The sequence below is a fragment of the Sceloporus undulatus genome, unplaced genomic scaffold (genome assembly GCF_019175285.1).
Source record: "Sceloporus undulatus isolate JIND9_A2432 ecotype Alabama unplaced genomic scaffold, SceUnd_v1.1 scaffold_17, whole genome shotgun sequence".
Lineage (NCBI taxonomy): Eukaryota > Metazoa > Chordata > Lepidosauria > Squamata > Phrynosomatidae > Sceloporus > Sceloporus undulatus.
This window is the reverse complement of record NW_024802939.1, coordinates 2,642,482-2,664,072: the sequence shown is the minus strand read 5'-3', so window position 1 is coordinate 2,664,072 and position 21,591 is coordinate 2,642,482. Positions and strand designations below refer to the sequence as shown.

Sequence of the window (21,591 nt, the reverse complement as noted above, 5' to 3'; positions counted from 1 at the left end):
GCTGGTAGGAAATAATTAAATTAAATTTTTTTCTAAGGTCTAAACAGTTACGTAGCAGGAAGAGTATTATTCTTTCATGGTAAATTTACACTAAAAGCAACATCTTGCCTCAGAAGAGTTAGGATGTTATTTTCTTTCTTGGAGTTTTGCTAAGGGAGATGCATGAAAAATGACAATTTAACAAAAGGTTACATAAATAGTGTGATCCTTTCTGATTCTTCCTACACAGAGTGCAACTGTGATGCAGCTGGATCTGTGGACAACACCTGTGGCCCTCAGGGTCATTGTCTTTGCCATATAAATTATGCTGGTCCTAAATGCAGGCAGTGTGCTCCTGGATATTATAGCTATCCCACTTGCTTGTGTAAGTAAGTTTTTCTTTTACTTATTTCTCAGCTGCTAAACTTACTAGATGCCCCCTTTTTAAAAAAAGCAGTCCTTAACTTATGGCTTGGCAGTTCCTGTTTTTAGCATTTAAATGCAAACTGTGGCTCTCACAGCTCCATATATGGATTCATACCATTCTTTGTCAAAATCCCAGTTAGACATTGCTTCCTTGCAGAAAACAGCACTCCTGCTGTGTGTGATTCTACTGACATTCTGTTTCTCAAGTTTATATATACTAATAAACTGTCATTAACATTACACAATATCATGACTGATGGCCTTTAGTAGCAAAAAAGCATAGTTGATTTATGACCCATAGAAATGGTGGCGTACATCCCATAGACACAGGATGTCCGAAGCTCAGTATACACAGCTAAATGAATTATATTCAACAAGTTCAGGAAAAGATGCCCGAGACTTTGGAGAGCATTTGTAAATATGTTATTGGTATGATGGACCGGTGGTTTGGCTTAAATATTTTCAGTGCCCAGCAATTTTTGTTGGATGTTATGCAACACATGTTTGGATATCTGCAGGTGCAATTTTGCTTTTTGGTGGCTTCAAATCATGGTAGTCTAAAATGTCTTAAAGTTAGTGATGTGACAATCAGAGGTCTTGCAGCACTGAAGGAATTCCTGTTTCTGTCTATAGTGTATAGTTTGATCCTAAGTGTCCTCTAGATACTACTGAGTTGAATGTACAGTAATAAATTTTCAGTATGTCAGCCATTTCTCCCCTTCCCGTTCAGTTCCAGCTCTCAAAGACTAAGCCCTAGTGTAGAAGCACATTAAGAAAGGAATAACAGAGCTCTCCTTCCTTTTTCTGCTGTAGGTTAAAGTCCTCAGCCAGATTGCCTTCATAGCTGGGAGCTACAAGGCAATAAATAGATCTCAGTCCTAAGCCCTAAATCACATATTTGTCTTTTTTTTCCAAAACAGGGAAGCAAGAGCTGTTACTTGCTTGAGCATGTCTACAAAGCATGCATAGAATGATGTTGAAGAAATGTTAATTCAGTGACTTCTAACTGTGGGTGCCCAGATTTGGATTACAGTGGGCATTGCCCTCTCTGCCTTCTGCATTTTGGCCAGCAGGACAGTGGGGGCTGTAGTCCAAAAACATCTAGGGACAACTTGAAGCTTGGTGGATAACAAAACATCTGTTGTGTAAATACTGCCATTTCTAAAATTAACACCTTTGTTCAGCTTGTAGGTGCTCACCCCATGGCTCCTACCAAGGCTCATGCAATCCAACCACAGGGCAATGTGAGTGTCGACCTGGCATAACAGGCCAACAATGTGACAGATGCCTCTCAGCAGAGCTGCACTTTCCTCATTGCCAAGGTAATATTTGCAAGGACATTTCTAATTTTGGCAAGTTATAGAGGCAGTAAGCCAATGATATGGACCTCCATGGGCTGTGAAGATTATGAAAAGTTTAGCTCCCAACATAGTTGAATAGTTTTTTAAGTTGTCATCACTAACAATCAGATGCTTAAATTTGAAATCAGCAAATACTTTGGGTGGTGATGGGCAAGTAACAGGTTTGCTGATGTCCACTTGAGCAGAGGGAGAATTAAGTAGTAAGTTTCCCAAAGAGAGAAGGAGGCAGTTCTGGGGTTATTCTTGTTTGAAGCCCTGAGGAAATGTTCAATAGTTACAAGTGCTCTTTAAAAATAGGCCAAAATAATTTTGAAAAACCTGCTAAACACAATTAAACCACTGGCTTTAGGGACCAAATGCCATACAAAACAGTGTAGTGTTGGCTTCCTGCTTGAAACTGATAAGGGGGAAGAGCCAGGCTGACTTCTCTTGGGAAAGAGTTCCACTTCTGAAATGCCACTGTTGAGGAAGTCCTGTTGAGAAAGCCATATTGGCCAGTGCCAAAAGATTGGATTCTGTTTTCCTGACTTTCCAGAAGAGGAACACTGAGGCCTTGTCTGCACTGGTCAGGATACTCCAGGGGCAGCCTGGAGTATCCTGGCCCCAATCTACACCCATTATCTTGGCCTCCAATCCTGCACCATGGTTGCTGTCTGTATGGGCATCCCTCTGAGCCACCTGGCACATCCACTGCTGCTATGGGTCACTCCGAGGTCAGAATGAAATGGATCAGCGATGATTACATGATTGGACACCTCATTCTGATCTCAGAACAAGCAGCTCGTAGTAGCAGTGGACACACTGGGTGACCCAGCGGGACACCCTTGCAGACAGCTACAATGATGCAAGAATGAAGAGACTAGATGGAGCAATGGAAAATCTGGAGCAACAGGTATATTTTTTATACTCTTTTAAGGCTGGTACAGCCCAGTTCTGGTGCAGAATGTACCAGGCATTATCTAGGCTGCTCACACTAGAACCAGGGTTTGGGATGTGTAAGTGGTGGGAGAGGGAAATAGACTTGAGTGTGACTGCATAAGAATCTTTATACAAGGTTGAATATATTGTTTTGTGAAATTATTTCCGGTTCCCTTCTCTGACTGTCATCCATGGGGCATAGTAGAACTTGGAAAAGTTACATTTTTGAATTACAGTTTCCAGAACTCCACCTCCCAACCATCCGGGCCAGTAGTAATCCAAACAAAGTACTTGTAATATTTCTGTGCTCTTGCACAGACAACCAGTAATTTATTTACATGCTTCCAGACTAAATCCTATGGCTTTGAGCACAAAAGATGCACAGTTTGTTTTAATAAATACGTACTGATCATAAGAAGAGACTTGATGGGCAGATCAGGTCAAATGTCTAGCATTCTCTTTCCTCCCAGTTACTGACAAATTGTTTCAGATAATCTGACCAGTTGAGTCCTGCAGGTAACAGCTCTTCTTCACTGTTCTTTCCCCATAAAATTAATCAGGAGTTTCCAATTAGCCATCAATACTACCACCATCAACCAATTCATCCAACATGGATGGAACTGGTTTTGATTTGAAGCGTGAGTAGTACAGGTGCAAATTCTCTGTCTCTCTCTCTCTCTCTCTCTCTGCTTTCCTGTGGCCATAAAGCTTTCTTAGGAGTTTATCACACGTGAAATTGGAACTCCAATCCAAACCCATTCCGAAGGAAAAGGGAAGCAGAGTCAATTCGAATCCAAGGCATTTCACGTGATGAATTATCTCACCTGAAGAGCAAAATTGTGGTCATTCCTGAGGCAAAGCGGAGCATACCATGCTGATTCACCAATTCGAATTGGCACCCTTGTGCATGCTCAGTGGGGCTTGAACACATCATTAAACTTTGCACTTCCAGGGTGAAGAAGGGGGCCATTTCCTGGTTCCAGTTTCACATGAATGCTAGCCACGTGAATGTTGCTTCACATTTCCTCTTCCCTTCTATTTTATTCTATTTTATTATTTTATTTTGCTCTATTTACTCTACTTCAAAAATTAACAATGCGTACAACTCCGGCCATGTGTGTGGCTCAAGTATACATACAGCCATATCCGAATATGTCCTCTGTGGTCAGCCTTCCCTCCATCCCTCCCTGCTTGCCTCCGAATGTGTCATCCAATGTCGCCTTCCCTACATGCCCCCTGCTTACTCCGAATAGCCTCCGTGTCAGCCTTCCCTACATGCCCCCTGCTACTCCGAATATGTCTTTGTGTCAGCCTCCCCACATGCCCCTGCTTACTCCGAAGTGGTAATCCGTGTCAGCCTTCCCACATCCCTCACAAGAGCCACATCCAAATGTCTCCTCCATTCTTGAAGGAGTACTGGAAGCAAAGGGAGCAAAACTCAAGCCGCCGCATCATGGGAAATGTGGCACCTGGAGGTTGTGGGGGCGGGGTAGGGTTGCCATAAGCCAGACTCCCAAACCGGGACAAATGTAGGACAATGTAGGACAACATCTTCAAATGTAGGACATGATTTTCTAAAAATGGAGGACACGCGAAAAAAATTGATGATTTTTTAAAAATGTTAATCTAAATGCATGTTTCTAAGGCAGAATCAAAATGGAGGCCATGTTGGCATATCCTAGACAAAAAAATAAAAACAAGGCAGGGGTATATATATTTAAAAATAAAAATAATGAAAAAATAATAAAAATCAAGACGGGTGTAATATATTTAAAAATAAAAAAATGAGGAAAAAAAGCATAATAAAAATTAATAAAATAAAAAACATGAAATAATAAAAATTAATAAAATAAAACCAGAAATAATAAAAATTAATAAAAAAAAACAAAATAATAAAAAATTAATAAAATAAAAACAAGAAATAAAAAATCAATAAAATAAAACAAGAAATAAAAAAAATTATAAAAATAAAATAAGTATTTTATATATTTAAAAATAAATTAAAAACCAAAAAAAAGCAAGGCAGACCTAATGGCCACTGACTCAGCTTTTCCTCCTCCTCTCCTCCTCTGCCTTATTCTGCCTCTCCAAGGAACCCTTCCTCTGGCTCCTCCCTCCTCCTCCTGCTCCCCCCTCCTTCTGCTCCCCCTCCTCCCCTTCTTTTTATCAGATTGGCGCGCTGGCGCGTGCGTGCAAACAAAGGAAGGCAAGCACGCCACACGGGGTGAGCACGCGGAGGGAAGTGGGGCAGGCGCGCAGCGCTGCCGGCTGGCCCTTGCTGAGGCCTGGGCAGCGCGCGCCGAGGAGCCTGTTCTCCTTTGGCCAGCTGGCCATTGGCCGGCTGGCCAAAGCAGGGGACGAGCTTCCTGCTTTAAGAGCCCCCTGCGCGTGTGGCAGGAAAGCCCTGGCCTTGGGCGAAGGAGGCGTGGTGGTGGTGGCGGTGGCGGGGGGCGACTGCTGCTGAGGAGGAGGAGGAAGGCAGAGCTGGAGGAGGAGGTGGGTTGGGCGCTGCCCAGGTCCCCCACCACTCCAGGAAGAGCAGGAGGAGGTGGGTTGTGCGCCGTGGCCGGCACGCATTAGCAGGCAGCGGCAATGGCCACAGGAGCGCGCCCAAACCGGGACCAAGGCATGGCTGAGGGCCAAAACCGTTCCGGGACCGGGAGGGGCCCCCGAAAGCGGGTTTTTTCCCGGCAGCCACCGGGTTATGGCATCCCTGGGGGGTATCAGAACCGAGCAAAGTTGCATTCCACACCAAGACTAATTCAAAGTTGGTTTCTTAGTGACCCTGAAAAAGATTTGTGAATTCGCTAGTTCACCGAATTCACCTACATCAGGAGTGACCCTGGATTGACTTTGGATCGGATTTGGAACGACTCCCCATAGAAAGCAATTGTGTGTGATAATCTATCACATTAAAATATGAATTCACTTGGTTGGGCCCGGAGTGGCTTTGGATTGGAGTTGCAAAAACTGTCGTGCGATATCGTCTTTAGTGGTCACAGTCCAGTCAGTGAAAGCCAGGGTTCCCCAGTAGATGGAGTTCTATATAAATTCAGTGGAAGACCTGGGACAGGTTTCTATATGTCAAATGGGAATAGTAGTGACTGAGTGGATGCCATGAGTCCAACACTCTATTGCAATGCACATTAGAAGTACTGTGAGTACTAAATTAGCTTTGAAAGATAATTCAGAGTGCAGTAACTGAAATACTTTCTTCAAAAGCATTAGATAAACTGTTGAAGATAGATTTTTGGAAATAAAACTGTGCTGCTGTTTTTTAATCATCAAAAGGAACCAGCCATGAGTGTGACCCAGCTGGAACCATGGATTCATATTCTGTAAGTATTACAGGGGATTTGTCCTGACATAGACCCTGTCTGCACAGGCCAAATACAACAGCCTCCCTCCATTCCCTCGACAGTGAGACCAGACGCAACCCAAAGTCCGGTTCTGGTGTAAGCAGACTGAACAACAGCCAGCCCATTTCGCACCAGAAATGGGGTTTTCCCCTCTTATCACTGTGACCATCACTGAGCATCTCATTCTGACCTCAAAAGTGAGCAAGCCACAGCAGCAGTGGGTGCACAAGGTGGCTCAGTGGGGTTGCCCATGTCTGCTTTTCCTACAGGTGACTTGTTTCTTGTGGATTCAGAGCCCTCATTCTGAAACTCGGTGGCTGTTGGAATGTATCCTGCTGAACTGCCCGGCACATCTCCCACTGCCACCAGTGGCTTGTTCTGAGGTCAGAACAAGATTCCCAGCCATGGGAGCATCTCTGGGCACCTTGTTCTGACCTCAGAGCAAAGTGAACTATGGGAGCAGCAGACATACTGGTCAGCTCAGCAAGACATATGTGCAGTAAGTCACCCGGCTTCAGAAGAGAACGTTTAGCGACAGAGGAGAGTTGGGGCCACTCCTGGTCCAGGATAATCCTCTTTACTCCAGTTCAGACAGGGCCATAGTGGACTTAATATCCAAGGTTATCCAAACAAGAAACAAATATCAGGCAGCATGGCAGCATTTAGCCATTCTAATAGACAACTTGGTGCTGGCAATGTTTAGTCTAGACTAGAATAAATTATTTAGGGAGACATGGTGACTGTTTTCAAATATGTGAATGGCTGTCATGCATAAAATGAAGCATCAGATTATTCTCTGTTCCTCCACTGAGCAAGTCTAGAATGAGGAAAACTGAAGGAAAGCAGATTTTGGCTAAACATTAGGATAAATTTCCTAATGATGCAACTTGTTTGACCAGGGAACATTCTGCCTCAGGAACTGAGAGGCTGCCCTTTGCTGGAATTGTGCAAGCATAGCATGGACAGTCATTTGTTGGCTTACTGTAGGTCTAGTTGTTCTAAAGTGGTGTAGAACCAAGTGATCTCCAGCCCTTTTATTACTATGATTCTGTATTGGTGACAGGAGTTCCACTGGTGTTCCTTTCAGTCATACATAAGGTTTCCTGACATTTACATGGTTGAAATGTTTCCCCTAAGTCTTCAGTACTGGCAGAAAGCGCTTTAAACTTAAATATGTTGGAATTTTTGTTGGAATTTATCTCTCTTATCACTGTGACCATCACCGAGCATCTCATTCTGACCTCTGAAGTGAGCAACCCTTTTGATTAGTGACTAATCCTCTTTTGCAGACCCTCCCACCCTGAGACCTGTCATTAGCAACAAAACAATATACATGCAAATCACTCCTGCCTTTCCAGGTCACACAATATATATACCCAAGTCCTTTTCAGGCAAACATTCTCTGAAGATGCCAGCCACAGATGCTGGCGAAACATCAGGAAGAAACTCTTCTAGAACATGGTCACATAGCCCGAAAAACCCACAAAAAACTATGGAAACATTGTTTGTCCACCCTGCTTTTCTCAGCCTCTGTTCTTCAGTATTGACCGACAACACTAGCTTGTTAAAGCCCCTTAGTTTCTTTTAATAGAATACAAATAATTGTCTTTGTCTATTAGGGCCATTGTTGGTGTCTGAACAATGTGGAAGGTACAACATGTAGTATCTGCAAACCTCTTTACTGGAACTTGGCCAGAGAAAACCCTGATGGATGTATAGGTAAGGCTACTTTGATATACTTCATGCATTCAAAATTAAGCTAGTGATTTATTTATTTATTTATGCATGCATGCATGCTTAGCTACTTTCAGGTTCAGGCCGGGTCAAAGACTTTATTGCTACTTGTGGCAAAGAGTAAGATAATAACCCCTACCTCTACCCCTCCCCCCCCAATCCACATACAGAAGTCTCCTGGCAGATGAATTAATTTTACTCAGTTTTGTTGTCCACTGCACATAAGAGTGGCAAGTAACTTTAAGGGGTGTGGACTGGTGATATGGCACTCACAGCTTCCAAATAGGTAGAATCTCTTTTCTTGTAATTTGAATCAATCACTTCATATTCTGATCTCTGGATCAGCAGAGAACAAGCTTGGTCCATCTTCTACAGGAGGTCTCTAAAAGATTTGAAGATGACTGTCATACCACCTCCCAGTTTTCTTTTCTCCAAGTTAAACATACCCAGCTCCCTGAGCCATTCCTCACAGGTCTTGCTTTCCTGATCTTTGTTCATCTTGATTTCCCTTCTCTGGATGCATCCCAGCTTGTCAGTAGCCTTCTTGAACAATGGTGTCCAGAAACAAACACAGTATTCCTGGTAAGGTCTCATTGAAGCCAAAGAGAGCGATTTTATCATTTCCATTGATCTGGACTCTCTACACCTGTTGATGTAAGCTAGAATTGCATTAGATTTTTCGGCTGCCCTGTTACACAGTAGCTAACAATTCATGATTCTTTCATTTAAGGCACTGGTTTCTGTTTATAACACAGATGATTAATGCTGCTTATCCAAATGCTGTCCTGTAGTATCTAAATTTATACAAAAATAGTGTAGTTATGGAATGTGAAACTCAGTTATAGAGTTTATACACTTGTATTTAGCCACTTCACTTTCCAGGACAAATAAAAACTTTGTGGTGAATGTATTAACAGGAAAATTGTGCAGAGCGAAAGAGTTAGACATCCTGCCCTCAGTGGCATCACTGAGGTGGGGTGCGGACTACACTGGGTGACACCCAGAAGAGGGGTGACACCTAGTTGGGCCCTCTTCCCTCTTTAGAGCAGGAGGGGAGTGCATGTGCCCTTGTGGCTCCTCCCAGGGTAGAAAGCCCAGGAATGGTGCAGTGGAGGGGCATGGTCATATCCTTCTCAGTGGCATCACCATAATTAGTGATGTTACTGCCTGCCTTACATCCCTGGGTCAGGACATCAGGACAATATTAAAGTACTGATACACAGACAAATTCAACTTAGCATCTGGTCTGATTCAGAGGGCTGCCTTTTGCTTGGAGAATTCTGTTGGAAGTTTTCTAAACTTTCCTTGTTTATGAACACTTTAATATTTTACTGAACTATAAAAGACAAGTGGATAGACTTCAGATTTATAGGATCTACTTTGTTTTTGTTTTTTAAAGCAGAATCCTGAACTCTACCAGCAGGAGGAGATAGTAGAAAACGCATACTTTTAAGAAAAGTGTATGAATGTAGCCTGTTTTTAAAGGATGTTTTGGGTCTATCTTGTTTCTATATTGTCATTATCACTTCGGGATCCAATCTGTAAGAGAAAATTATGAAAAAATTGCTTATATAGGATGTAACAACTGAAACTATGTGTAAAATATTCAGCAGTGTGTGACATCTTTTTTGAGAAGTGTAGAATGCTAGATGTGTGGGAAGTCATCCTACAACAATCTTTCACTGTAAAAAAGGCTCACTTCATTTCTACAGTTAAATGTGTCTACCAGTCTAACCAAAGTGAGAGGAATTTGTACTGAATGTACATAGGGCCCTTTCACAGTACACAGTTATAGTGCTATGATTCCACTTTAACTGCCAATGGTATGTCCTCTGGAATGCTGGTGTTTGGTGTTTAATGAGGCACTAGAGCTCTCTGGCTAAGACTACACTATAAATCCCAGGATTTCATAGGATGTTGCCACAACAGTTAAATTGGAATGGTGGTTGGCCCTGATTCCAGTTCCCAATCTCACCATGTGTAGATGTTCTAAGGCAGAATCTTGTATGAACAGGTGTTGGGTTTTATTTTATTTTATTTTCTGTGTTATAAGATAGAATCCAGAGAGTTCCTTTAGGCACACTCAGAGTTTAGCCTTCAGCCAGCAGTAAATATAGTATATAAGGATTCTCAGAAGATTACTTTTGGATGGATTTGCTTGCTTTTGCAGAGTGTCAGTGCAATGCATTTGGAACACTGAGTGGAGTCAAAGAGTGTCAGAAGGTAAAGGATTACATTACAAATAATTTCTTTATGTATTGTGTTAATTTCTGGTTGACTACAACTGTCAGTCAGCTAATACCCCATATACGCTTTATCACAATGGTTTACAGGATGAAAAATGTTTGGATTTCAAGGGGCTCTTTCAGACTATGCAGTTTTACTTTAACAGGCATGATTACATCCTATGGTTTCCTGGCATTTGCAGTTTAGGGAGGGGTATTAAGAATTCTCAGCCAGAAAACTCTAGTGCCTCACCGAACTACAAATCCTAACCTTGCTCTTCTTTGGTTGAACATGACTTTCAGTGCTGATTTTGATCTTTCAATTGCTTTGTCTGATTTTACAGTATGTCTGAGTTCACACTCTGGCATGCTGCCTACAGCCTTCTTTCTTTTTCCTACTGAGAGATGACTTCACACTTGCCACTTCATTATAGAATGTAGTGCTGATGGCTTCTTATAATCCAGTCATGTTTTTCTCTCTGACTACAACCCAGTGGCTATCTAATGTCAAGATACTCATTTTGTGCCTGTTTAAAAACATATTATTTTAGACCGTTGTTAAAGTTCATTATTTTGAAATAAGAATTATATAAAGGAAAAAGTTGAAAGATTTCTGAATTCTGCTCCTGTTCTTCCTTTACAGGTCAATGGTGAATGCTATTGTAAACCTAATGTTTGTGGAGATTCTTGTGATACTTGTGAAGATGGTTATTATGGTTTAGAGGCCAAGAACTACTTTGGATGTCAAGGTACATTATAATTTATTTATAGCAGCTGATGGATAGGACAAGAGATATCAAAAAAGATAGCCTTCAGATCACATTGTGCACAAACATTTTAGAGTCCTTGTTTCAGATATAATATAAATGCAAGCTTTCTCTTTAAAACCTGTTAGGTTACAGTGGAGTGCCACATTTTCAAGATTAAAATATCTGCTTTTTTTCAAAAGCCTTAACAAGCTTTGGTGATGGGGTGGTAGTAGAAGGGCAAAACAGTACAGAACAGCCTGGCAAAATTGGGCTTCTTATTCTCTGGCCACAATCATAAACTCATCTAAGCATGCTTAGAACTTCTATAAACACTTCCATCAGGTAAAAATACATAAGAAAACATTTATGTTTCAAATGCATAAATGGGGTATATTTAGAAAAAATATTCAAAATGTTATGTTTTTACTCATCTCATAGATCAATCCAGAATAATAATGCAGTCCTCCAAAATGTCACCCACTTCCATTTATTTGTTTTGATTTCCTGCAGAAGTGGAGTTGGGAGGCAGGACAAATCATGGTCCTTTCTGGAATCTTTTTCCTAAAGCAAATACTTTATATGAGGCAGCCTTACAAGGCACTTACAGAGGGTAGCAGGAATTTAATACAGGGGATTGCTGTAGCAAGACTCTGCTTCCCTGTGTTTATGCTGCTGTTTGAAGAGAAACTGCCAGAGTCCTTGGTGCAATGCCAGTTTTTCCCTCTTTTGACCTTTTCTGTCTCTTGAGTATGTGTTCAGTCTGCACACATAATGTGAGGTTTCTGGAGATGTGCTAAGATCCTGAGGAAATATATGCATAAAACTCAGAGTAATATTTCTGCTTTATTTGTCACTAATAAAGGGGCCATTCCCACTGACAAAAATAATCCAGGTTGAAACTGGATTATTTTTAAATTGATTCTCTCTGGAGCCGTTTACTCCTCTTTTACTCCCCTTTGTTTTTCACACTTAAGGGGAGAAGAGGAAAAACAGCCACAGATATAAGAAGATGGAGGAGGAGGAAAGAAAAGGCAACAAAGCTTCCCTCTTTCCCCCCTTCCTTCCTTTTTTCTTTCCTCCTCCTCCTCCTCCTCCTCCTTCAAACCGTTCCCTGCTGCCTGGCCTCCTTCCCCTTCTCTGCCCCGGTAGGCCTAGAAGGAGGCCGGGGCAGAAGGAGAGAGGCAGGCCCGGAAAATGCAGGACGGAGGACGTGTGTGTGTGCCTCTGTCCTTCTAGCCTGCCTCTCTCCCCTCCTTTGCGGAGGCCCAGAGGCAGGCTGGGAGAACAGAGGCACGCATGCATGTCCTCCATCCTCTGTCCTCCATTTTGCTGGCCTGCCTCTCTCCTTCTGCCCCAGCCTCCTTCTAGGCCTACTGGGACAGAGAAGGGGAAGGAGGCCAGGCAGCAGGGAGTGGCATGGAGGAGGAGGAGGAGGAGGAGGAGGAGGAGGAGGAGGAGGAGGAGGAGAGGGCCAGCCCACTGCCACTGCTGCCAAACCCCGCACCAGCAGCCAGGTAGGCAAGCAGGCTGGTTGGCAGTGGCTGGTGGAAGGGAAGGAGGAGGAGGATCAGGAGGGAGGGAAAGGAGAAGGAGGGAAAAAGGAAAAAAAGGGAAAGGAGGAAGAGGAGGAAAGGGAGGAGGAGAAGGAGAAGGAGAAAAGGAGGAGGAGGGAGGGAGGGAGGGACGGAAGGCTGGTGACAGGGAGATGGAGGAGCCATTGCAGCTTCCCTGGCCATCTCCCTGTTACTGGTGGTGGATGTGAATCCACCTTTGGTTCCGACTGGGCTGAATCGATTTATTATCAAATAAATTGATTCTGCCCAAAAAGAAGCGGCAAAACCCAGCGTCTTTTTGATGCGGGTTAAATGGGGGGAAACCCTAACCCCCCTTGCTGAATCAATTCCAAATTGATTCCCAAGTGGGAACGATAGTGGTTTAAACTGGATCATGATGCCACATGATCCGATTTAAACCTCAGTGGGAATGGGCCCAAAATCTCACCATGGACTACTACCTCTATTTATTTGTGGTGAACTTTTAAAATGACATAAACAAACTGGAGTAGGTTCAGAAGAGGTCAGTAAAGATGGTCAGGGGTATGGAAAATTAGTATTATGTGGAAACGTTAAAAACCTGGAGAAGAGAAGATGACAGGGTGTGACAAAACAGACACTTCATATACCTGAGATGTTGCACAAAAGAGGAGAAATACAGTCAGTCTTCTGTACCCACGGATTCCTCTTCCATGGATTCAAGGAAACACACACACACACACCCACACCCACACACACACACAGAGTGGGATCATGGTAATGGTATTCACAGGGGATCCGTTCTGGACCCTCCCCTCAGATACCAAATTTACGGGACCTCAAGCCCTGCTGTTCCCAATGGCGGCGCATGCACGTGGCCATGCCGCCATTGGAGACAGCCCCCATTCTTTCCAGTGGTTATACCATTAGGGACAATGGGGGCTGTTCCCAATGGTGGCACAGCTGCCTTTGGGGACTATTGGGGGCTTGCCAACCACAGATACTGAAATCTGCTGATTTCACTGTACATTCCAAAAAGCAAACCTTGATTTTGCCGTTTTCTATAAGGGGCACCATTTTATTATGCTACTGTATTTAAAGTGACTTGAGTATCTATTGATTTTGATATCCATGGGGGTGGGTGGGTCCTGGAACCAAGCCCTGGTGGGTACCAAGGGCCCACTGTATTTGTTATCCATAGTTCCAGAGGACAGAACTAAATCCAGTGAACTTAAATCACAGAATGGTAGATTCTTATTGGACATTGGAGATACATTATAATGGTGAGTGCCGCTTGCTTAGAAGGCAGTATCAGCCTAACCAGATACCTAGAGGGCAGTGGTTGTGGCAGCACCATAAACTCTCCCACTGTCTCAGGCAGTAACTATCCTGATTTCCACCTCAGTCTCTTGCCTATCTGCCTCCTTCTTATATCTCAGAGAACAGGAAGTCTTTGTGGAGGGATGTGTGGCTAACGAAAGCAATCAGCACCACTCTCCATAGAGCTAACTAGGCACAGTTGTTAGCATCTGATCTTTTGCAGATCATGGCTGGGTTCTCTGGGAATTCAGCTGTGCTGCTAGCACAGGCATTTTACCAAGACATTGCACTCACAATGCCTGGCTGTTCTGGGAAGCAATTTTTTCTGGTGCATGGAAGGAGGCCTCCTGGGAGAGGAATGGTGTGATTTGCAATTCCAGGTGCTGCACTCCCCAATGCAGGTGCTTCACTCTAGCTCAGACCTGCACAACTTGGCAGTAGGTAGGGACCAAAAGTAAAATAGGCTAAACTTCCTCAGGCTGCAGATAGGTTTTAATTAAATACTAATTGATGATTATTAATTAATAATTACCAATTAATAATAAATACTATTAACATTAATTCTGTCATCCTCATCCTCCTCTTCCCCGCTTTCCTCAGGAGAAAGTCAAGAGGTGGAGGAGCCTTGCCCATCCTTCTCCTCCTCTGCCCAGACTTCTCCTCAGGAGAAAGCTGAGTGACAGAGGAGACCTGAGGGGTGAGTGTTTGACCTTCTTCCTCCTCCACTGCCCAGCCTTTTCAGGAGAAAGCTGGGTGAAGAAAGAGCCCTGCAGGATGAGTGTTTGCCTGTCTTTTTCTTTCACCCAACCTTCTCCTTGGGAGAAAGCTGAGTAGTAGAGGAGGCTTGCAGAGTGAATGTTCACCTGTCTTCCTTCTCCTCCACATGGCCCTCTCCTCAGAAAAAGGTCAAGCAGCAAAGAAGCCTTGAAGTTGTTCCACATCCTTGTGGGCCACCTAAAATCCTTTTGCAGGCCACATGTAGCCCCCGGGCCATATGTTGTGCAGGCCTGGTCTAGCTGATGGAAGGGCCAGCTCTGCTAAAGGGCTCATGGGCTGTACCTCATTGGACATCTTCAAGAAAAAGCTGGGCAGCCAGCTGCTGGAGATGCTGTAGATCTGGTTTTCCTGTACCAAAGTGTTGGGCTAAGTGGCTTTCAACACCCCCTCCAAATTCTGGTTCTGTGGGGATATGATCAATTATCTTCACATTCTCCTGGATAACTATAGCTTTTTCTATTGATACCATCTAGTTTGTGTAGTCTGATGTTAAAACTTTGATTTTTGTCTTGCAGGATGTGAATGTGATGTGGGAGGGTCTGTAAGTCATGTGTGCAATGCTCTGTTTGGTGACTGTCAGTGCAGAAATCACATTGTTGGAAAAAACTGCAATGAGTAAGTCAGCTGGGAAAGTTTATTTAATTAATATTTGTGTCCAGCCCTTTATAAAAGTCCTTAAGGGGAAGATGTGTTAAAAGAGTAAAATACAATAATTAATGTTAAAAAAAAGAGAAATCTAATACAATCAATAATTATCAACAACAAATACACAGCAGAGTTCCAAGGATGTTCATAGGTAATTCATACATGAAAAATAGATAGATCTTAGCCAGGTGCCAAAATGTGTATTTGAGGAAACAGCATTCTGGAATCGATGCCACCACAGAGAAGGCCCTGTTTCATATCTACCATCCAGGATCATGAGACCCCCACTCCTCGCCAGAAATATTGGAACATGGGCAAGCTGGTCCAGGGAGAGGCATTTCTTCTGAAACATGGGGCCCAGGTAATTTCACACACACAGAGAGACACACTCTGTACAGGTTCAAGCCATCCCTCATTCTTTCTCCTAATCCATCAGTCTGCTGCAAAATGCTCCACAAGACAAATGGGTGTGGGCAGACAGGAGACCTGTTGATGAAAAAGTTGTCCCCCGTAAAAAAAGATACTTACAGCATGGTGGTAATTCTTCCGGGGAGGGATATTGAAGGAGTGTATTGCCTTGTGTACTTCAGTGCTTTTATTGTTGTACTAGGACTCTAGGAGCCATAGAAGCGCAGCCTGTGACCTTGGGCAAATCACACTCTCTCATCTTGAGAAGAAGGCAATGGCAAACACCCTCTGAACAAATCTTGGCAGGAAACTGTGTGATAGTTTCTCCTTAAGGTCACCAAAGTTGAGATTACTTGAAGGCACAAAACAACAACAACAACATTGATCACCACCTATCCAGAGAATTATTAACTCTTCTTCCACTTCTTTTCCCTCAAAGAGTCCTTAACAATTTCTCAGGCTCTCATTTCCCTGCAATAGATGTCACAAGACAGAAAGGGCAAATACTGTATATAGAATCATAGAATCATAGAGTTGGAAGAGACCACACGGGCCATCTAGTCCAACCCCCTGCCATGCAAGAAATCCAAATCAAAGCGTTCCCGACAGATGGCCGTCTAGCCCATGGGTAGGCAACCTGCGGCCCGTGGGCTGGATGCGGCCCGGCGAGTCCTTGGGACCGGCCCCAGCCCGGTCCTGCCACCGATTGCCGCTGGGGCCTTTGGGGGGCAATTGTCTATAGAAGCCTCAGAAACATGCATTTATATTAACATTTTTTTAAAAATCAGCAAATTTTTTTTGCGTGTCCCCCATTTTTTTTTTAAAAGTGTCTTCCATTTGAAAATTTTGTCTTACATTTGTCCTGGTTTATTTATATATGTAATTTTAAAAAAAATTATTTAATTATTTATTTTTTGGCTTCGGCCCCCCAGTTGTCTGAGGGACAGCAACCCGGCCCCCGCTCAAAAAGGTTGCCTACCCCTGGTCTAGCCTCTGCTTAAAGACCTCCAAGGAAGGAGACTCCACTACACTCCAAGTGAGTGTGTTCCACTGTCGAACAGCCCTTACTGTCAGGAAGTTCTTCCTAATATTGAGGTGGAATCTCTTTTCCTGTAGCTTGCATCCTTTGTTCCGGGTCCTGTTCTGTGGAGCAGCAGAAAACAAGCTTGCTCCCTCCTCAATATGACATCCTTTCAAATATTTAAACAGGGCTATCATATCACTGCTTAACCTTCTCTTATCCAGGCTAAACACCCCAGCTCCCTGAGTCGTTCCTCATAGGGCAAGGTTACCAGACTTTTCACCATTTTGGTCACCCTCCTCTGGACACGCTCCAGTTTCTCAATGTTGTTATACATGGTTATACATGGTTGGCTTTATCTTAATCCAAGAACTTTGTCCACATCATCAGGGCCGGCTCTAGGTATTTGGCCACCCTAGGCGAGAAATATTTTGGCACACCCCTCCCCCCCATAGTCCTTCAAAGTGTAGGAAAATGTATTATTATTATTATTATTAACCTTTATTTATGAAGCGCTGTAAATTTACACAGCGCTGTACATGCAATCTTTTTAGCTAGACGGTTCCCTGCCCTCAGGCTTACAATCTAAAATAGGACATGTTGTGTGGGCTCAGGCCCTGCCTGCTGGGTTCTCGGTGAAGGACGAAATATTGGAACAGGCAGCTGGTCCAGGGAGAGGCATTTCTTCTGAACATGGGGCAGGTATTTCACACACACAGAGAGACACACTCTGTACAGTTCAGCCTCCCTCATTCTTTCTCTAATCCTCAGTCTGCTGCAAAATGCTCCACAAGACAAATGGGTGTGGGCAGACGGAGACCGTTGATGAAAAAGTTGTCCCCCGTAAAAAAAGATACTTACAGCAGTGGTAATTCTTCCGGGCGGATATTGAAGGAGTGATTGCTTGTGTACTTCAGTGCTTTATTGTTGTACTAGGACTCTAGGAGCCATAGAAGTGCAGCCTGTGACCTGGGCAAATCACACTCTCTCATGGAGAAGAAGGCAATGGCAAACACCCCTGAACAAATTTGGCAGGCAACCCGGTGAAGTTTCTCCTTAAGGTCACCAAAGTTGAGATTACTGAAGGCAAACACAACAACACAACAACATTGAGATCCACCTATCCAGAGATATTACTCTTCTTCCACTTCTTTTCCCTCAAAGATTCCTTAACAATTTCTCAGGCTCCATTTCCTGCAATAGATGTCACAAGACAGAAAGGGCAATACTGTAATATAGAATCATAGAATCTAGAGGGAAGAGACCACACGGGCTATCTAGTCCACCCCCTGCCATGCGAATCCAAATCAAGCGTTCCCGACAGATCCGTCTAGCCCAGGGGTAGGAACCGCGGCCGTGGCTGGATGCGGCCCGGCGAGTCTTGGGACCGGCCCCGCCGGTCCGCCACCGATTGCCGCTGGGGCCTTTGGGGGGCAATTGTTATGAAGCCCGAAACGCATTTATATTAACATTTTTTAAAAAATCAGCAATTTTTTCGCATGCCCCCATTTTTTTTAAAAGTGTCTTCCTTGAAATTTTGTCTTACATTGTCCTGGTTATTATATTTAATTTTAAAAAAATTATTAATTATTTATTTTTTGGCTTCGGCCCCCCAGTTGTCTGAGGGACAGCAACCGCGCCCCACTCAAAAGGTGCCTACCCCTGGCAGCCTTGCAAGACCTCCAGAAAGGACGCCACTACACTCCAAGTGAGTGTGTCCACGTCGAACAGCCCTACTGTCAGGAAGGTCTTCCAATGTTGAGGTGGAATCTCTTTCCTGTAGCTTGGCATCCTTTGTTCCGGGTCCTGTTCTCTGAGCAGCAGAAAACAGCGCCTCCCTCCTCAATATGACATCCTTTCAAATTTAAACAGGGCTATCATATCACTGCTACCTCTCTTATCCAGGCTAAACATCCCCAGCTCCCTGAGTCGTTCCTCATAGGGCAAGGTTACCAGTTTCACCATTTAGTCACCCTCTCTGGACATGCTCCGTTTTCATGTTGTTATACATGGTTATACATGGTTGGCTTATCTTAATCCAAGAACTTTGTCCACATCATCAGGGCCGGCTCTAGGTATTTGGCCACCCTAGGCGAGAAAATTTTTGCACACCCCTCCCCCCCATAGTCCCTCAAAGTGTAGGAAAATGTAGGACATGTTGTAGGACAAATGGAGGGCAATTGTAGGATGTTCAAGAAAATGGAGGACACGACCAACTAAAAGCCAAAAACATTAATAAAAAACAATATAAATTCATTTTCTCACTTATGCTCAAAAATGGAAGACATTTTGACATCTTCTGGATAGAAGTTGGGCTGTAGGTGGGTTTGTGTGTTAGACTGGATTCTGGAGACCAGGATCGATTCCCTGCCTATTGGGTGACCTCAAGCAAGTCACACTCTCTCACCCTCCTCAGCAGAAGCCATGGCAACTTCCTCTGAGCAAATCTTGCCAACAACCCTAGGGAAAGGTTTGCTTTAGGGTCCCATAAGGGGGAACAATTTGCAGTACACAACAACAATAATAACGAGTACTGTACCTTTGAGTGCGCTGGAGGTCCACAGCATGGTGTAGTGGCCAATACGGACTAGGACAATGGGGACACCAGGGTTTAGATCCCCTCAGCCATGCAAGTCCACTGGCCCCATCAGGTCACAACAGCGGTCCCCCAAAAGCTCATTTGATGGTTCTCTGGACATTTCAAATTCTGTGAAATAGTGCATCTTTGTCCCCAATTGCCTTGCAGGTTTGCACAGAATTGCCTAGCAATAATATTATAGAGTGGGTGCCAAATTCATGAGGGCTCTTCTGTAGCTCACTAATCAAGGATCAAGAAGATCACCTTTTCTCCCTTTCCTTTCTTTCCCTTTTTAGTTTCCCAATAGATGAGCTGTTCTATTTAAAACTGGCTTTTTTTACCTTGGTTTGTGTACTAAGTGAGGTGTTTAACTTTACAATTCAGGGTCTCTTTTATTGCTAAAATTATTCTATGTTATGGATGATTCTTGTGTTTTTTGAATGTTAGATACAGGTGGTACCCGGGATACGATTGATCGCGTTACGCAATTTCCGGGGTACGAAAGTTAGCTTGAAAAACTGTTCCGGGTAACGAAAGATTTTCGGTTACGAAATTTTTTTGGTGTGTTTCGGCGCTTTTGGCACGAAATTAAAAGCCGCGGCTTCCCAGCGCTAGCGGTTTCGGGTTGCGAAACTTTCGGGTTACGAACGGCGCCGCGGAACGAATAATTGTAACCCGGGGTACCACTGTATCTGAGTACTGTTTGATGACAGGAAGGCAGAGTAAAATTATTGTAACAGATAAGTTAATTAGTTCAAGGGTGGTCACTAGACGAAACATCCTGTACAGATACAGTGCTGGGAACAGACATACCTGATGCAGGGGGCTGTTGCTTCTCCTCTCTGTGAACCTTCCAGGCTTTTGACCATGTAGGAATGGAATGCGGACAGGTCGATCTTTTATTGGTTCAGCAGTTTTCATGTGGCCATCACACTACATAATTGTAGTGTTATGGTTCCTCTTTAATTCCATCCTATGGAATTTGGGATTGCAGTTTAGGTAGGGTTGCCATCTGGGGGACCCAAACAGGGAAAAAATGTAGGACAAGGCTTAAAATGTAGGACATTTTAAAAATTTCCTGGCCAGGAAATAACAAAAAAAAGGTCCTACATTTTAAACCTTCTCCAGAGCCCGCTGGGCCTGGGAGACAGCCTCTCCAAGCCCCTCGCGAGACTATGCCCACTGGGCCTGGGAGACTCTGTAGGCAAGAGGTGCCATGTTAAGAACTGCATAAGCAAACTTAGGCTGCTGACACTGCTTTCAACTCATCACCCCCCTATGGAATCCTGGGATTTGTAGTTTGTTGTGGTGCCGGGCTGGGCTTTGAAATCTCAGACATAAGAGAGGCAAAAGGCTTGGCTGCATCTACACTGGAGAAATCATTCGGTTTGGAGACTATTTACTGCCTCAGCTGAAGCTATGGAATTCTGGGAATGGTGGTCTGTTCCGCACCACAGCAGAAGGCAGTAAATCCCTGGAAAGCTATCTGACCAAGGTGACCAATGCCCTCACCCCAAATGTAGGAACACCCAAAAAAAATGTAGGACTGGCCAAAATAAAAGCTAAAACACCCATGTAATATAAATCCTCTTCTTAGCCAATCCAATGGGGACTTTTGAAGTGACAGAAGAGTTGTCCTGAAAAGGAGAAGTGATGCTGGTCACCTTGTCTCTAATCCAAATGCACTGCCGAAAAAAACATGCTGGATGAAATGCCCAGAGTTCCTCACCAAGTGCATCCACACTGAGGAAAGAATCCAGTTGAGAGTGACTAACTGTCCTGGGTTAGTGCTGGGAGAATGCTGGGAATTGTAGTACACGTGGCCCCAGAGCTATCTCTGACAGGGAGTCCCATAACCCTCCAACGTAGTTAACTGCATGCCCAGAATTCCTCCCCAGGTGCATCACACTGAGGGAAATGGTCCAGTTTGGACTGCTCAGTGCGTGGGGAATCCTGGGAATTGTATCTATTGTGGCCTCAGAGCTCTCTGACAGAAAGGCAAAAAGCCTCAGACACCAGATTCCAGAGCATTGAGCTTTGGCAGTTAAAGGGGTCTCAAAGTGCAGGGGGGGGGGGAGAGAAAAGCCTGGGAGTGTGACTGAGCTTGGCTGTGGGGCTGCTCCGAGGAGGAGGAGGGAGGCGGAGGGAGGGAGGGAGGGAGGGAGGGAGCCAAGTGAAGTGCGCAGACCATCCGGAGCCTCCCTCTCTTCCCACCGCTCTGCCCTCCTCAGCAACGCCTCCGCTGTGGACTATTCAGCCCCTTTTGTCAAAGAGCTCTGGTGCCAAAGAACTACATCCCAGAATCCTATAGTACTGAGCCATGTGTTTGGGGGGAGTCAAACTATTTCGCAGCCTTGCTACCCCAAAGCCCTTCCTATTACAAGCAAGGCAAAAGCTCTTCCTTTACCAAGCCATGAAACCAACCCAAGCGAGGGTGATTGCTTCTTTCCCATTGGTCACTTCGGGAGAAATTTGCATTTACAATTAAGGTGTTTAGGGCCCAAACGATCCTGTGATAAAGCATTTCCCCGAACTCCTGCCCGGTTCACATTAACAGTT

At 44.2% G+C, this 21,591-nt stretch overlaps 1 protein-coding gene across 1 annotated transcript in view; it reads left to right on the top strand.

Annotated features, from left to right (window-relative positions):
* Nucleotides 1–21,591, top strand: part of LOC121917420 (laminin subunit alpha-3-like) — a 176,128-nt gene that overhangs the window by 54,196 nt on the left and 100,341 nt on the right. Inside the window, exons 15-21 of the mRNA XM_042443368.1 lie at nucleotides 230–364; nucleotides 1,590–1,727; nucleotides 5,976–6,022; nucleotides 7,663–7,762; nucleotides 9,948–10,000; nucleotides 10,646–10,751; nucleotides 14,896–14,995. Coding sequence (XP_042299302.1) covers nucleotides 230–364; nucleotides 1,590–1,727; nucleotides 5,976–6,022; nucleotides 7,663–7,762; nucleotides 9,948–10,000; nucleotides 10,646–10,751; nucleotides 14,896–14,995 — 679 coding nt within the window. The remainder of the gene's footprint in view (nucleotides 1–229; nucleotides 365–1,589; nucleotides 1,728–5,975; nucleotides 6,023–7,662; nucleotides 7,763–9,947; nucleotides 10,001–10,645; nucleotides 10,752–14,895; nucleotides 14,996–21,591) is intronic.